The 18,667-nt window shown below is 36.7% G+C and overlaps 1 protein-coding gene across 1 annotated transcript in view; it reads left to right on the top strand.

Annotated features, from left to right (window-relative positions):
* Positions 1 to 4,857, top strand: part of LOC124406943 (TWiK family of potassium channels protein 18-like) — a 66,155-nt gene extending 61,298 nt beyond the window's left edge. Inside the window, exons 3-5 of the mRNA XM_046882664.1 lie at positions 1,019 to 1,224; positions 1,352 to 1,637; positions 3,971 to 4,857. Coding sequence (XP_046738620.1) covers positions 1,019 to 1,224; positions 1,352 to 1,637; positions 3,971 to 4,251 — 773 coding nt within the window. The 3' untranslated portion in view covers positions 4,252 to 4,857. The remainder of the gene's footprint in view (positions 1 to 1,018; positions 1,225 to 1,351; positions 1,638 to 3,970) is intronic.
* Positions 4,858 to 18,667: the final 13,810 nt, after the last annotated feature.

The raw sequence follows: 18,667 nt of genomic DNA, 5'->3' as shown, positions 1-18,667 counted from the left end.
ACCAATTTTTGACGTCATTTAGTATAATATCTATACAAGGTGAACCCAGTACAAAGTCCGAGAGTAGGAGGAGCTTGATTGTAGTTGTAGATACCATCATTGATTAATTGGAGGTGATTCAAAGTTAGCATTGACGTATTGCGTGAATGTTAGTTACATGGAGAATGACCCGCAATTGACTTTCTGATCAAATGAATTGAATCCCCATAAACCCGGGTTTCGTAATTTATCTATCCGCGTTCAGAGCAATTTGAATCCGACAAAAAACGTTGCACTTGTTATGCTACAGCTCCCATTCAATTACAATTCAATTTCGATTATGCTGATAAGTGTTTTACTATTCTACAATTAGCACATTATTTCTCTTCATTTCAGAGAACGAGAACATCATGAAAATCCAGCAAGCACAGCTTTCTGATTTAATTATCTAAGCTATTTATTTGCTCCTTTGCAACATGCTAAAGAAAAAAGCAATGTCAGAATGGAGTTCAATGGAGATTAGTTATAAGTCATCGAAAATAGCGAATTGAATTATATGAGATAGAGTGACATCTAGGAGCGCATTTGAAATACTGCAGTTGTGTAGAAGTTACATCACTCGTATAATGTGTCATAAAAGACTCTGACAATCTCGGTTCACTTAATTTCAACATCAAATTTCATTCAGTTTTCAGGACCACGAACTCCATAACAACCCCTTTTTGACTTCACAGTGAAAAATGATTTCCAACTTACTTTATCACTGAACTCACGTTTCCAATAATCATTACAAATCAGAAGCCCATCCCCCTCAGATCAGTTCAATGCTGTAATAATCTGTCCTTCAAATATTACCTAGAGTTAAATCGTACTGAATCGTTTTCCTGCACTGGTATCAATGGAGCGACAGAAGGTACTATGATGGTATCGAGCAGTAAATTGATAGATGAATGCAGCAGTCAAGGGATCGACACGCTACTCCACAACTCCCTAATTGATTGCCGAAGTTGAACATGACCGAGTACTTTTTTGTCATCAGGATACGGAAGCATCGCGCCTCGGTCGACTTGGGGCAAGGCGGCAACGATGGGTTACGCCACTCTGGGAATCCCGTTGACCCTCGTCTATCTATCAAGCGCTGGGGGACTTTTGTCCCGGTGTGCCCGTGGCGTGTTCACCAGGGCACTTTGCTGTTGCCTCTGCTCAAACTGCGGCTACTGCTGCTACGACGAAAGGAGAATGCAGGTACGATCATTCTAGTCTTTCATCGATCCTCTCGCTCCTCGACTTGTTCATCTCGTCAGCTGTGCCATTTTCAAGTACGTCTGATTAGATTCCTGCTATTAACACAAAGCGTTTGTTCGTCGATCAGGAGAAAGAGAGACGCATGAGAAAGAAACGCCAACAAGAGGAGCTCGCCCAGCAGCAGCAACAACTCCAACTTCAGGAGCCGTTCTACGTCAGGGCGAACGCGTCTGCCTTTTCCAGTGCCGTTGAGGTCAAGACCAGCCCGAAGGACGAAATTTCTAGCCTGGGCTCAGGAGACAGGCCGAATGTCACCATTCTCGCCCCGATTAGCATCTGCCTTGGAGCAATGCTGTGTTACATCATCGCTGGGGGCTTAGCTTTACATAAACTGGAAGGTTGGGCTTTTATAGGTAAGATCAATTACCGAATGATATAAAGTTGAGGTGGTCAGGTACAGAAATGAGGTCTAAGTAACCCTGTGAGAGGGAAAGTATTGAGTGTAACTTAGGAGCCATGCATCTTTGGAACCACATGATGGAACAACGTGAAATTAGGTTCTTAAGGGGTTTCCAGGTCGCTGAATAGTAAAGCAATATCGAGATTCAGGCATTCGAAATGATATACTTCATGTGGTTGACTGTTGGATGATGAGAAAATTGAAAATTTTGAACTCGATTTTTATGAAGAACTACGTTTCAAGTTTTTGGAATTACTGAATATGAATCTGTAGTCAAAATTAGGCTGTTAAAACTATCTAAATGAACACGCAAATGGACTCTAATATACTTACCTAGCCTCCAGATGGAGCTGGACTTTATAAACTCGAACGAACATTCTTTTGTTAATATTATCATTATTTTTTTAATATTATCATACATTTTATATCCTAATTTTGAGCTTAACTGGATAAAAAGCTAGATTTGGTTTGAAGAAAAAATTTCAGTCCAAAAGCATTCGTTGTAATGAAGGTGATAATTTTTTCGTGAACTGTTATTACAGTCACATTGCAGATGACTTAATTTTCTTCCATTGAAAGAAGATTCATCTAAAATAAGATCAAATTCCGTGTGTATAATTTGATTTTCCTTTTGGTCCAAAAGTAGGATGAAAAATGTGTAAGATTTTCACCCTGTATTCCAGAAAAGCCTGCTCGAGTCATTTGTAAGGCACAAGGATTGACTTTCGGATTAAGAAGAAAAAAGTGCTCGTTTCGTAGTCTCATATGTTCTCTGTCAAATCCTACAAAGCGGATTGACAAATGCCTATGAAAAATTTCCTGAAGTCGCGGGACGTACATGGCACACACTGTGCGTAGGTGCTGCGAATCATTTGCACGCTCACTCAGACGAGGGAGTTGGCAAAATTCTTACAGCCACATCCCGATGTTTGATAAATTATATTTTGTAGCCTCAAACTCCTCTACTTGAGCTGTATACTTATGGTATCAACTTAGACGGAACTTTTGAATCTAATTTGTCACAACGTTCTTACAGATGATTTTCAAGAAAACTAAGCTTTTCATGACAGATAAAGTTTCTAGATAACACTATCTATTGTAAACTTAATACTACCTGATATCAGTTGTACATTATCTGATAGTTTAACACTATCTGATATCAATCTTAGAGTACCTGGTAGTCTGTCTAATACTATCCGATGCAATCCCAACAATTTTTGCTATTATTGTTAGACTATCTGACGACAGTCTTACACCATCTGATGCCAACTTTCCGGATTGACTTAAATAATTACCCTACAGGGGTCCATAGCGGCCAATGTAAAGGTGCTTATAAAGACACGTTGTACAGCTCAAAAACGCGGGGATGCAAAACTCCTATACCGCTCAAGCGATCAGAGTGAATCTTGGGCAATTAATGCCTTATTTTGGCAAAAAGCGGAGCGTCTTTTTACGTTTTCAAAATTTGGAGAAAAATTTTACAGATAGGTTACCACCCACAGAAATTGGCGAAATTTTCGCAGTTGCACCGAATAGATCGAACTATCCGATATGATGCCACTCGGCGGTGATGAAATACACATTTTGAGCCCAGTCCGATGAGATTTGATGGTGAAATGACGAAATGGCAGCTGATCTGGTTTTCGATTACGAAGTATGTACACCGAAATCTTATTTTAGCGACATTTGTTACCGACATTACGCGCATGCCGGTAATGTATGCGTGTAATGTCGATAAGAAATTACCGACAAATGTCACCAAAATGAGATTTCGGTCTTCTTCGTAACCGAAAACCAGATCAGCTGCCATTTCGTCATTTCACTATCAAATCTCATGGGACTGGGCTCAAAATGTGTGTTTTATCACCGCCGAGTGGCATCATACCGGATAGTTCGATCCATTCAGTGCAACTGTGAAAATTTGGCCAATTTCAGTGGGTGCTAACTAATCTGTAAAATTTTTTTCCAAATTTTAAAAAAGTAAAAAGTCGCTTTACTTTTTGCCAAAATAAGGCATTAACTGCCCAAGTTTTACTCTGATCGCTTGAGCGGTATAGGAGTTTTTCATCCCCGCGTTTTTGAGGTGTACGACGCGTCTTTACAAGCACCTTTAGACCATACTTCTCACAGTCTACCTACCAGAAGGGGATCGAGTAAAAATTAAAAGAATCAATACCATAATCATGGGAAACAAATTTTCCAGTAATAATGACAGTGTAGACCAATAAAAACTTTGACAAATATAGTAAGCAAGGAATTGACGTATGAATCATTCCCTCTTTCCAGACGCTTGTTACTTCTGCTTCATGACCCTGAGCACAATCGGCTTCGGCGACATGGTACCAGGTTCCTATCCACGTTACAACCCAGCCGATTCCCGAAACGTGACAGTGTGGTTTTGCTCGTGTTACATAATGTCGGGAATGGCGCTGACGGCGATGTGCTTCAACATCCTCCACGACGAGATTGTGCATCGACTGAATCATCACATCGAGAAACAGGAACCTGTTAAAGCTTCTCAGAGCGTGGACGAACTGGCAACCGACCCGTTTTCCCTTACTTCGTGACAATTTCCGGCCAGTACAATCTGCCACAGAAACGTCACTGAAGAGACTCTCTGCGGCGACACACCGACGAGTATATTTGCCCACGAGAACGAGATGAACATTTTGAAGGACTCTTACAACCAGGTCGACGTTACAAGGGACTGTCAGCCTGGGCTGAAGAAAGAGGAACAATTAATTCCTATTTCGGCTGTTTACACCCTTCCGGAAGTCGACGAAGAGGCGGAAGAAAACACCGAAATGTGAAGGGTGGCGCTCAACGGATATTTTAACCCCCCAGCAAGGTTACCGAGCTTGGATTTAGACTGTCTATAATATTTCAAACTCATACCTAAAACGTACATAAAAATTGTAATAGATCCGTACAAGTCATCAAATTTAAAAAATGTTCCAACATTTCTCGCCGTTTTTTATTACTGTCATTATTATTATCACAGTACTACTGTTATTCAAATCTCTTCGCATCAGCACGCTGCGTTTGCTTCAGTGCATTTTATTTTACTGGATCATTGTTGAAGCTGATTATATGGAACGAAAGCCAATTAGGCACTTGGTATTTTGCGATCACGTAATTCGACTCACGAATTTTTCATTTGCAAAGTAATCTTATATATAAATTGCAGTCACTGTAATGTGTGCCAGCAGTTATGTCATATGAAACAAGTTAGTCCTCGTTTGATAACAAATTGTCTTAATAAAGCACATTACGAATCAATTATGCAGCCAAACCATTTAGTTTCTAATCATAAGATACTGTGATACAAACAATCAACGGTTGAATTTTTTGTTTTACATTTTTTTAAGCAAATACGGAAACATTGAGCAAAGTGCTACGTCTGATAACAGTGTCAAACCCTTGATGCAGATTGTGAAAAATAAAAACCGTCCAGTTATCTGCAATATGTGAAATGATGCAAACTGAAATTCTGCTGGCATGCGTTTGATAATTTACTAGAAATTTTTGTATCGTTTTTTAAAATATGTTTTTTTACTCCTCCAAGGAATTGTCTATTTTTCAGTAAAACCAAATAACGTACAGTTATTCTTGCCTGTAAAATAGTACTCAAACAATAGAAATTAATGTAAATCTTGTGCTCAAGAATAATATGAATAATGAGTTTAAAGGAATAAGATATGATTACACGGATAAAAAAAGAACGTTGCGTTTAGAAGGACTATCCACATTGTTTAATATTCGTACTTGAAATGACGTAATATATACATATTAAATTCATAAGCTGTAGGATAGGCAAATTTATATAATGAATTATACCATATGTATATATATATATGTATATATGTGTATATAGGCAGATCCATTACTTTTCGCCGATAAGTTGTAGGGGTGGGTCACCGATTTGGCTGCCGATTTTTTTATCGAAAGTCGGTCAGAAAAGAAGATGATTCTCAAAAGTTGACCTAGATACGTCCAAATCCAGCCACTGGAGAATTTTTTGAAATTTGAAAAAGTCGATTTTTTAGTCATTTTCAAAAATTTATATCACAGTTTCTATATAACTCGGAGAGTCCAACCAAATGGCATCCTTCTCTGTCAACCGTATATTTTCAAGAAAAAAAATAGTTAGTCAGTTCAAACTCATATCCGGCTTAGCTGGGATTTCTCAACTGGAATGCTATTTTAATAAAATTTTTCTTATTTTCCAACGGCTCTCAAATCTACATTTTTGGAAATCGAAGGAAGGTTGACGGCTTACATTTTTCGTTAAGGTATATTCTGATGATGTCTGCCCTCTTTTTCGATTAAGTATTAATTAATTGCCTGAAATTATCAATACTTATAATAAACCACAAAAATGTCATATTAGATCGAAAACTTGACATTTTGAAAAACTTACAGCTCGGAAACCAGTTCTATGAACTTGAAATTCTCAGGGTTGCTTAGGGATACAAAGAAGTATAATCCGTAAAAATTTCATAGGATTTCGAGTTGATAGAAAAAAGTTATAGCTATTTGAAAACAACGTTTTTTTCAAAATTGACCTACTTTATGTGGCGACATCTCGGTGAAATGGAAGCGATCAAGCAAAAATAGCGCATACATCATCAGAATATACCTTAACGAAAAATATAAGCCATCGACCTTCTTTCGATTTCCAAAAATGTAGATTTGAGAGAGTTGCCTTCGGAGAATAAGGAAAATTTTATTAAAATAGCATTCCAGTTGGGAAATCCCAGCTAAGCCGGATATGACTTTGAACTGACTAACTATTTTTTTCTTGAAAATATACGGTTGACAGAGAAGGATCTGATTGGAATCTCTGAGTCATATAGAAGCTGAAATATAAATTTTTGAAAATTACTGAAAAATAACGTTTTTTTAAATCTCAAAAAATTCTCCAGTGGCTGGATTTGAACGTATCGAGCTCAACTTTTCAAAATCACCTTCTTTTCCGACGTACTTTCGAGGAAAAAATCGGCAGCCAAATCGGTGACCCACCCCCGCAACTTTTCGGCGAAAAGTAATGAATCTGCCTATATATATATATTCCTATATATATACATATAGGAATAGCGAATAAATTTTGTTTCTTAACATATCATGTAAGGTATAAGACGCAGAAAAAGTGAAAATATTTTACAATCTCTTTCATTTTATCTTCACTTGAACTGCGATGAGCGTATGTGTGTGTATAAAAACTGCGTGAGAATAAAGAGAAAAATAAAATTCTCCCTTTTCCTGCGATTAGGAAAAAATTGACCTGCACAGGTAGACGATAGATAATATCATGATGAATTGTCTCATCTACGAGTAAATCAACCGATCGATTCAAGATTTTTTAGAGAAAAATGTGGGGTGTGGTTGGGAGTAAATTAATTTGTAAAATATTGTAAATAATACTATAAATATTCGAATACTCGTTGCACTAACGAAGCGTTCGCGATATTATTATTATAGACTGTGAATATGAAAGAAAAACTTCGCAAGTGTTTTATCGAAGAGGCAAAACCTGACCGCAAAAAAATAGAAGAGCCTAAGCTGGTTATTTTCACTACCTGAAATATTCTCACAGCTCTTATACAATTATACGTCGCCTTGGCTGTCGTAAATATCTGCATACTGAAATCGCCTGAAAATAAATAAATGCAATTGAAAATCTCCCCGCGATCGCCTTTCGAACGTCCAGACATCCTACAGATTTAACAGCTATCGCTGCGATTAGCCATACATCGTTCGTTGAGATCGACGTAGCTGCAATCTCTAATATTTGATTAGTAACGGACGTTAAAAGACCATAAGCGAATTATTTCGATTCAACGATAATACATTACTTCCCTCGCATTCCTCTCACCGGATATAAACGCATTTATGAACATACGCAAAGTTGTCCGAATATCTGTTGGCTTGACTTCGAAAAATTTATACCGACTTGAAGGTATCATTGAAAGGCGAACGATGGACGATAAAAAAAACGATTGTTTGTAATCAAAAACTATGACAAATTTTTTTGCGGGATAGTTTTGAGTTCGAAATGCGATTAATGGCACGCAAAATATGTAAAAATATTGATCACGTTCATTTTAACAAAACGAAATTGTAATATACTTTCACCTTTCTCTACCAAGGTGGGAAAAATGCGTGGCCAATTTTGTTTAATATTTCCTGTTCACGGTTCTCTGGTCTCTTGGTTTCCCGTTCCCCGAGTCGCGAATCCCAAGGGAAATATAACGAAGTCGCTGACTCAAGACTTTGCGGTCAGTTGGAAAGTTTATTCGACAATTTTACGTAAAAAAATTCCAATAAAACTCCTGAATCGCTAGGGGACTTATTTGTCTTGTTAGTTAAGGCCCAGAAAAGCTCGACAGCTCCGCGTGGCGATCCAGCGACATTTTTCACCCACCAAATTTACACCCACAGCCTCCGAAAATGTTCTCCATATGTTGTCGCGAATTTGCGTCGATTGTTTTCGGTCACTCTAAAAGGAGATGGACAATAGGATTTAAAATTTTATTGTGCACAACTGTTTTATTGAAAAATGCGATCACATTTATACCGAATAACAATCTGTATAATGTTACAGTTTTTACAACATCTACCGAGCTGACAATTGAATCGATCGCCTATGAGTACCACGTTTATTACACGCCAATCAAAGGTTATTTTATTTCACCAATGTAGAAGGAAATTTTTTCTCATTATAATTTATAGTCATTTTTAATCGATTAAAAACAGTAACCTTATTTATCTAATTTTGAAACGCAATTCGAAAACATTAACGTAACTATTCAAAAATTGATTGATTTATTCTTTCTTATAGTAAATTGTAACCAGTTTGAAAATTCTTTGCAATTATTATACTGGTGATAATGTATGCATGAATACGTATGCATTCAAATATTTTTACATGTTACTTGAAGCAATTTATTAACTTATAAAAAAGCTATCTGAAATTCTTCAAATCGTGTCTCCCACTCGCATGGGGAGGAGTTTGACATCCTCATACTTATATTGCAAAGATCATTTTCAAATCTGATATTTCCTCTTTAAATATGCAATCAAATTATAGTGTATTTCAAACACTACTCAATTTCATCTGTTACAATTCAGTACAGAATTGTCCATTTAAGATTGTGAACGTACTATATGAAATGTAATAACGGAAGATTGTATCAAGAATTCAGACAATAAACTTGATCACAATCGAATGATGACAATCATGATTTGTACGTCAGGTTTAATTTTTCATCTCACGATAATAATCGTGGAATCTGCGTAATCCTGTAAAAGTTTTTGAGAATCATTTTCTTCCAAAATTTCCATACAACTCTTGAAAATGGGATGTAAAATACTTAATTTTTGAACGGATGATCACATGATTATCAAGATCAAAAAAAGAATATCACATGGAACTCCACATTTTCACGAATCGAAAAAATAGATTGAATTTTTAGTCAGTTAATTACTTCCAAGTTAAGGGAGGTAAAATGGAGTAGCTGACTGTAACATATCGGTAAATCCTCAGTGATTTTTGGTTTCAGAGTTAGCGAAAGAATTCGGCGGATTTGGGGAGTTCTTATCCAATCCAATCCAATAATTATATCGATCCGAAAAAATCGAGGTTCATTTTTGCCACAGGAATAAAATTCATTTAACCAAAGAGGTACAAAATCAGAAGTTATTGGGTTGAATGATCTTCGGTGATTCATGCGGAGAATAAAATATTTCTTTTAATTGAATAATGCGAAGAGCTCGTGAATACATCGTCCAATTTACTTTTCTATCTAATTGCAAATGGGCATCGCAGCTTCACCCTCATCGATTGAAAGTCCTAATTGAATAATTATTCGATTGAATTTTCCGCGGCATTTGAATATTTACTTTTCCGTGAACGATGGATATACCCAAGTATAACTCCTTATTTTTAATTCAGGCAGAGAATTGAACGCAACACCTCCGCCAGCTGTAAAGGAAAAAGAAAATTATCAATTTTCCTTTATTCCTCTTCCACCCATCGATCATTATTATTTGAATGAAAAAACGAATCAAGGCGCAGCCGACTATATATACATGTTGCGGAGTGACAGAGAATTGTAATTTGGAATAAGCTCATTTCTCCAGTAATAAAAAATGCGGAAAGACTCGGTGATTCTAGAACTCACACCCAATGTACTGCGAACTACGTGCATAATAATAATAATCGTATATATGGAAGAAAAAGTAAACTAATAGTAAAAGTGAAAAAAAAAAATAAATAAACATAAATAAGAATAGAAATCAATCGATGTTAGACTCGAAATAAAAACTTGTACACATATTATACTCGGATATATTTGTACATATTTACCACCCAGAAGCACTGTAATATACACCAAAGATAATCGAACGTCTGTGTAATCATCTGTCAAGCATAATTATACATGTATCTTATTAATACGAAATAAAATATTACAAAAATTGAAATTTGTGAATTTGGTAAATTCTAATGGTTCGTCATTTGCGCCTTTACCCGCAAGCCAATCACACAGATTCCGAAAAAATACCGGAAAGAGAAAAATCTTACCAATTTATGTTTCTCGTGCAGGATTTATACCGGACCGATGATGCGACCCGAAAATTAATGTTTCGCCTGAAGAACAGGATCCGTACAAACGACTCAGATTATATTCAAACGCGGATTTCCTCTCAGTCGAGATCACGCGAACCAAACATTTCAAGGCAAACTATGCAGAGAAAGCCTTAGCGGGAACAAGTCTCGCCGCCATGATGATAGAGAAGCATTTCCCGAATTCCGGATGTAACGAAATAATGCTCTTCCGCAGCGTTTGAAGGTAACGTTACCCGATGCTTTTGATCATCCGAGGCATACCCCGTACGCTCAGTAATGATATCAAATATGCAATAATGCAATGGCGTTAGGCCTGGATCTAAATCGAATTACTCCTTTTTTTTGCCTGTTTTATGGCAGAATTTTATCTGAGTGAATTCTCAACGTAAGCTTGTGAATGTTCTCAGATCAGGTCCGCCGCAAATGTACAATTAAAAAAATCATGTACGAAGTTTTTATGTGTAAGGAATGATGGGGAATATTTCTAATCCTACGTACTGCTCAGAAAATGTTTTCGTTACAGAATCTGTGCCTCACTTTGTCGGCGAACAGTAATTTTACGCAATATTGTTATAATTTACGAGTCGAGTTTGAACAATGACTTTTGTAGGTAATAAAATCGGCCAACCTCTTCGAATGTTTAACAGTGCTTCTACCTGATAGGAGGAACTAGAAATACATCAGCGTTAAATCTAATTAATAATAACGTCGTGACGGAAACCAAAGATGATATCACATTTCATATTTATTCTTTTTTGATTTATTCTACTAATAAATGAATTTCTGAACAGAACATGTTCACGATACTCGAGAATTTCAAATTTAAAATCGGCGTACACCTAAAACGATAAACTTCGAAATAACAAACAAAAATAAATAAAAAAACGTGTGACCTGATCGTGACCGAAGCTATTGCAAATATTTTCTAAGAATGGAATATTCATTATTAGAATAAATTTCGATCAGTGTTGGTAGCTTGAAGAAGAGAAATACATCGAAAAATGGTATTTCCAAATTTCGTTGTGAACTACGCGTCCTTCACATTCACAATTGATTTATAAGCACAATACATAAAATCATGTTGATTCTGAAGAAAGTACGACCTCGAGATAGACGCCGAATTAGATGTTGGTTGAAAAATTACGTAGGTAACCGTTATACCCTGGGGTGAAATAGGAAAAGGGAATCGAGTCCTTTTGGGTGGGCAGCTTATCTGTCTCGAATCGGGGCTGCCCACCGCACTCTGCACCCAACACACTCAGAGAAGGCGATCTGATCGAGCGATATATCTTCGCTTTCTCCGCATTTTCACCTGGTTACATCGACAATTTATGACTCGATTTCGATTCCATTTCGAGCCACCGCGGTTTGTTTACTTATTGGCACCTACAGCTTGCACATGTAGGATCTCGGGTTATTACATTTATATTGAATCACCGACTGGGGAACGATCCATCATTTATAAAGTGAGGAGAAATGTACATAATTCATATCCAGTTGTATATTCCCTGTGCAACGCGTCGTCGCGTTTGGTTGGACAATTTCTAATCTCCCAATATCCCCGCAAGTGCTATCTGCAACCCGGAAATGCGTTTGTTATCTGAACTCTGTTCAATATTTTCAGCACTTTACCGATACGTCAAACCGCGCTTAATCAACTCCCTTCTTCTACGCTAATGCACCAGCAGCGATACGAACATCCGCTAATCTGAGTCGATACTTGATACAATGTGAGGCCCTATTATCATCCATTTCGGATCAAGATCGTGCCGTCATTGAGCCCTAAAAGCGATTTCAATCTATTTTGTCCAGACGGTTCTGATTTCGGTTTTAATTTTTTTAACAGATTAACAATCTTTGATCGCGAATCCATCATGTTACACTTGACTTACCGTTCACAGCATGGAAAACACGACCCCTCTATTGACGCGCGACAAGCACCAGTGATTGACTATTGAAAGCCTATAGCCTGTCATACACGAGCATCCGGCCAACAAGATTTGCGACGGTATTGAGTATTTGTGGATACCACTTCCAGGCTGTGCGTCAACAGCCTTCCATTTCCGAACGCGACTTGATAAGTAGGATAGTAGCTCAAGTAATCTAGGATCAAAAGGGTGTTACTATAAACGAAACGCCGGTTCCAGATGCAATTAGTCACCCAGAAGCATGTTGAACCTGTCTTTCCAACACATTTCCGGTCATGGTATTTCACCTCGGCACGGTATTGTGTTCATATAAAAAGGGTGTTGAGAGTCCCAAACATTGAACATATTATTATAGCATTGATTTTTTCATGGAGAGAATACGCCGTGATCGTAGGTCATAATATTTCTGTAATGAAATTTCCAGCATACAAGTATTTACTTGGGTGAATTATTGTTTATGCCAAGCTTAATCAGGAATCTAAAGGTTACTCGTCATCCTTGGAGCCGACGCAGTTAGTATCGACCTGTAGAATTCTTCTGAAGGACTATGAAGCGTGTTATGTGACAAATCCTTTCAAAATTTCTGATGCTAAGGGTTCTCACACATATGAAAGGGTGTCAAAATTTGGACGTGCTATTCGTCGATTCAGGTAAATTGCGCTACCTGCAAACAAGCAGTAAATACATTGAAACGACACGATTTTAATTAAAGGCAACACGGAAGTCTTTCTCTTAGTATCAATATAAGCATTCAGCCAAATTGGCATTATACCGACGGATGGTACTTAATAATCCATTTTGTTTCGTAATTTCGGTTGCTGGTAACAATCTGCAATACCGAGGGTAGAACTTGAATCTTATCAGCAGATGGTAAGCCCGTTTGACCACGGAGACTTCCAGTGAGCCGAAGTTCGCTTCTATCGACCATAACGAATATCTAAAGCCTTAGGGCTCTGGATTATTTCATTACCACGTTTTTATTAACTTGCTTTCTTGACTTTCTGTTTGTTTGTTTGTTTTTTGTTTGTCTGTTCGGTACAAATTTTGCAATATATTTTATTAAAGTATGAAGAGACGAGCTGACGAGCTAACGAGATACGACGACCACCGACACGGCTGACAGAGCTGATCTTCACTCGGTCTGCCGCGTGGCACCGCCTCCACCCATATTGAAATAAAGATTTAATCAAATTAACTTTGTTTGCTTCTCGATTTTATTTTTAATGAAAATAACAATTAAACAGATTGGTATATTATTGGTAGGTAGGTACAACAATTTTCAATTTCAGATTCAGATCAGGTGAATAGACTCTTAAAGAAACATGATATTCGCTAAATGTCTTTGACATAATTTCATCTATATGTTTGAAATCGATTTCAAAATTTCACACCAACTAGACTAAAAAGTAGAATATAATAATTTGGACATTTTTTTTTTTTTAATTTACCACTTTTTTAAAACGGACTAAAAATTAAAAAATAATTTACTACTTGTCGTCATTGCTGTCGTTTTGAAAACTCACAACAGTTCATATCATTCTTAGTGCAATGAAATTGTTAGTGATTTGGGTGAAATATTCATGCATCAATTATCTATTGCATGCGCTGCACGTTTTTCGTTTGAAATTTTACAAGTGTTTTCATAGCTATTAACAATTCATATTCACAAATTTTATGGACAATGTCTATGGGGTTAGAAATCTGTATGGGGCTATCCTAAATTATTTTTTACTTTTTAGTCCATTTTTAAAAACGTTGTAAATTTGAAAAATTTATTTTCTCCAAATATGTTTCGTAACGGTTTGGCGGGCTTGGGCGGGTTTCGGGGTATTAGCAGTTTCACATATTATCAACCAAGTCACTGACCACGCCGGTAAAAAAAGTCCTTCATAACCAACAATTATCGCGCGCTGGTAACATACCATCGTCATTGTGAAATTGTAATATTAGGAAAATATCGCACAAAACTAAACTTTAGACGACTTTGAAACATATCTACTAGAATCAATTCTTTTATGCACTATATCGAAGTAATTTTGCAAGAGAAATTTCCTTCGTCATTTTTCTGCTATTGGTCCCACGCTCTTTTTCATGTCTACTGTGCGTTCCTGAAGATCCAATTAGTCCCGAAAGCGTCAAGCAAATCGATTCTGAATCTGAAAATTCCGATTTCGGAAAATCCATTTTCAGCTAGTATCAGTCGTGAGGATCTTATATCGAATTTAGGATTATATTTAATTTATATCACTTCTCAAAAAAATTTTATGAGTGTAACTTGGGATTGACGTGCATCAAATTACGTCAAATTTTTATTTACTTTTCATCAGTGAAGTTCATCCAATAATCGGATTGATACTGTAACTTCTTTCTCTCGGACTTTCAGCATTTAACTAGTAATTGTCTGCCGAATTGGTCAATGAATGATCTTCACTGGCGTTTATTCATTGCAATTTATAAATTTCACCTCCTCAACGGTTAGAAAATCAGTAAGCTTTCAACTTTAGACGTTGACAACGAAATTGCAAGTTATATCGCTATTGCTATATACGGAGAAATTTCTTGTAACAAAATTTCCCCCACACGTGGAAAAATCGGTGAAACTTGATATAAAGTATCCAAGAAGAAGATACGTTTTCAAGTAAACAAAAACCACTAAATGGCCGTTTTTCGTCTTAGCAAACTCTTTAATTTCAATATTGTATTACTTTTACTGTCATGAGATACAGATCTAGAAATAGCGGAGTAGCAGAAATGAGACGGGAAAGTAAAAAGTAGATTCATAGTGATAGAGTTTGTATATTCATATAAATGTCATTCTTCTTCGCTTAAAATTACAAATTTTGAAAAAAACGAAGATGAATTATTTGTCGACATATGACAACATTTCTTATCCAAAACCATAAAAAAAAAAAAAAATGCATGGCTTTGTAGCATATATGTATTGTAGGACTAGAATTTCACTTGCGGCCCACTTAATAACAGTCGTGTATTTTTTAATTTCAAATAAGTATGTGCAAATACCATTTCTATGTGAAAAAGTCTGAGTTTGCTGATAAAAATGCACTACCTAAAATGAAGCATGAAAGATTGATTTTCTGTATCAGCCCACTTTTTACTGGCAAATAAAATATTAGTCATGTATCTTATTGTTAAAATTACAAGTACACAGATTACTCATTTGGCTTTTATCCTATTGTTTAAATCAAGAACCGATTCTCAACAGTCAATGGTGTATATCTATATTATTTACGTTGTGCACGTATTCAAATAACATTATTTTTGTCGATGTGACTGAGAAGCAATTAGATTAACATTGCTGAACTTTCCTGAAATGAATTGTCTTAAATGAATTTGCACAGCTGTGGAGGGTATATGGCGTCTATACGGCGATACACGAAAATTTCAATCAGCGATCATTTCATAGTCGTAATAATATCCGACACTGCATCATCCATCTGAATACACGTGATGGTAACATTAGTTCTTGTTGTCTTTAAGTACCGACCGAGCAGTTCTCCCCTACACGACCGAGTTGCTCGTGCAGGGGAGAACACAGATAACGTCACTGCCGATGAATTTCTCTCGTCCATTTTCGGTCACGGAAAGCCTCATTAGGCAGCAGTCTTTATACATCTTCAATCGACACAAAAATGTGGGTTTTCACCTGAAGCGACGGCGCTCGGTAAGATTATCCATCGTCGGTAATATCGCGTACTGCATAACCACTCTTTTCTGATTGTACAGTAGGTACAGTAGTCTAGTTGATGATGGCTTTACTGGTCTACAATTCGGAAAGATTGAGTGGCTGTTAATGGGTAGTAATAGAAAAAAAATTTATTCATGCCCAGGTGTACAAGGCGTGGAGTAGACAAGGTGAGATACAGTACAATTCATGTATGGGCTTCTCCACCAAATATAGAAACAGTTCTTCGTACAAAAAAGTGCAAACATCGCACAGACAATGAGAATTCTCTAAACTTTTTTTTAGTAAACTGAGAATAGAGTTAGAAATGGAGTCTGTAGCTTGAGGCTTTCATATCCCATAAATAGTCGCGATATCTGGCCTTGAATACTAACAATTAATCGCATGTTCAACTACACTTGGCAAAACATTTCAAGGCAGATGCAAGAACGGTACATACAAGGTTTGTTAAATACAGGTTCGATGTTATACGAGGGTAGACGTGGGTACGCGGTATATGAGTGCAATGATTCTTCAAGCATTGTTATACTAAAGGAATAATGAATCTTGTTTCAAAACCTTATAGAGAAGTTATCATATCCAATTCGAAAATTACATAGGTCAATGGGATATTATAACAATTTGATAAATAAATTCGACATAGGACTGATCACACTTCATTACAAACAACACAATCTGGTTACAGTACCAGATTTGGCTACTTTGGTAAGACTCTGTACCCACTAGTGTAACTTTTAATCCATTCAATTACTCACTTCAAACCCAAAATCTTACTTCAGGCAGGCCTTGGACTGAATTTTTGAATACTCTGTACGTTTTTTTGTCTGAAAATTTGTGTTGCACAAAGAGTGACCAAAACCGGTAGGTCTTCTCTAAGGGTACATACGTAAGATAACTTGGAGTGTAGAAGTAGTGAACATGATCAATTCTACTATAAAAAGTGACTGCCTATTCATATATATATCTGACGTTAGATCCTATAAATCATTGTTCGCAGTTGCTCTTGAATTTCTGATGGTACCTATGAATTGACACCGGATGAAATTGCGACGCCCCCTGTCCGGAAATTTGATATTTCACAATTAATCAAAGTTTACAGTCAGTCTGGAGCCAGCTACAGAACGGATCGATCGACGACTGAAGCAGTAGGACATGTAGTCAATATTGTTTATGTACAGTGCAGAAGTTGGTGTCAGTTGACCGCCCGATAGCATCAATAATTTCCAGAACTCGTAATCACCTGATAGTCCAAGTGCCAGAGCACCGAGTCATAGGGGTGGAAAAATAAAAAATCCAGATAACAGATTTTCTAAGGTTGTAAAACCAAGGTTTGGTCACCTCAGGACGCGAGCGTTAGCCATCTTGGAAAACGCGTTTATATCAATATCTTGTAAACGGTGCGTCAGACGATGAAAATGACAAAAACTGTTTTTTCTACAGTAGATCTTTTTCAAGATATAGTTAGTTGAAAAATTCCAAATATTATTTTTATTAAATATCTCGTTAACAGTTTGAGATAAAAAAAAATGTTACGAATCAAACTTGAAGAGCGCAAAATTTTCTACAAATTGCATTGTAAGCATCCTTTTGTGAGATCAATTGTTAATGAGGTATGCTGTGCTGAAATCTCAATTGGTACGTATATCACTGCTCAATAATTTGTACCGATTGCATCGGTCAAACCTGTGACAATAAACCATCAATATCATACGGCATCAATGACGATGAGCTTGTCGCTGAATGCTTCAGACAATCTTTTTCTTTGAATGACACGATGACAGAGGAAACGCGTTTTCAAAGTAATGAAAATCGTCCTTCGTGTTTAAAGCAAGCAAGATTTTTTTATTTGTCCATGATTTTCAAAATTGATTTTATATTGATTACTTTTCAATGTTTGAAGGAATTTTCATTTCATTTTCAAATATTCTTTATTCTGCGCTTGGACTATGGGTGCCAGAATCCATATCAGAAACAATTGCTTAGTGTATCGATTGCAACTCAATTGTACTACATTGTACTATATTTCCATTGCTTGCATTCGGTTAGATACTACACCCGTTACACGGACCAGTAGTGCAACACGTTGTCAGTGTTTACAATTAGTAGCTTGGGTCAACAGTGACATGCGATTTCAATGTGAACCTAATTCTGAAATTGATTGAGATCAATCAAATCACTAACAATTCACAGTACAAACCAAACAAGAAATGATGGTGATCACACACCGTTGATCAGCCTCACGAATCTTTTTTTGTTTAATCGGAACTTACAGAGCAAACAAGTAGAAACATAATTCCGTTTTATACTGTTAGTGTCATTTTCCATTTGAACAGTTTGATTGCAGATCGTGCCTATCTGATAATGGAACGTAGGTATGCTCGACGAAGCATTATTCATTGTCAAGATGATGCAGACCGAAATCTAGGGATAAAGTTCTTCGGAACTTCTGGCTTAATTGAACATTCCGCTCTTCTGTCTAACCAGCTGTGGTTCCCATGATCTCTGAATCGATACGTTTTTTTCTGTGGAAACAAGCTTGATTAATTATTCCACCAGTCGTTTACTTAACAAAAAATTTCTCACTATGCTGGACTGGTAACGTACCAAAATCATTTTCTGGGAAAGAAAGTTTCGTTCTTAGTATTTTCAATACAGTTGGAGTAACTTTTCTAGGAATGATGTGAAAAATCCTTTGATTTTGAACATTTTCCCAACTCCGCAAA

Source organism: Diprion similis, chromosome 6, assembly GCF_021155765.1.
Source record: "Diprion similis isolate iyDipSimi1 chromosome 6, iyDipSimi1.1, whole genome shotgun sequence".
Taxonomy (NCBI): domain Eukaryota; kingdom Metazoa; phylum Arthropoda; class Insecta; order Hymenoptera; family Diprionidae; genus Diprion; species Diprion similis.
The sequence above is the reverse complement of the archived record's forward strand: the minus strand, read 5'-3'. Positions and strand labels throughout refer to the sequence as shown.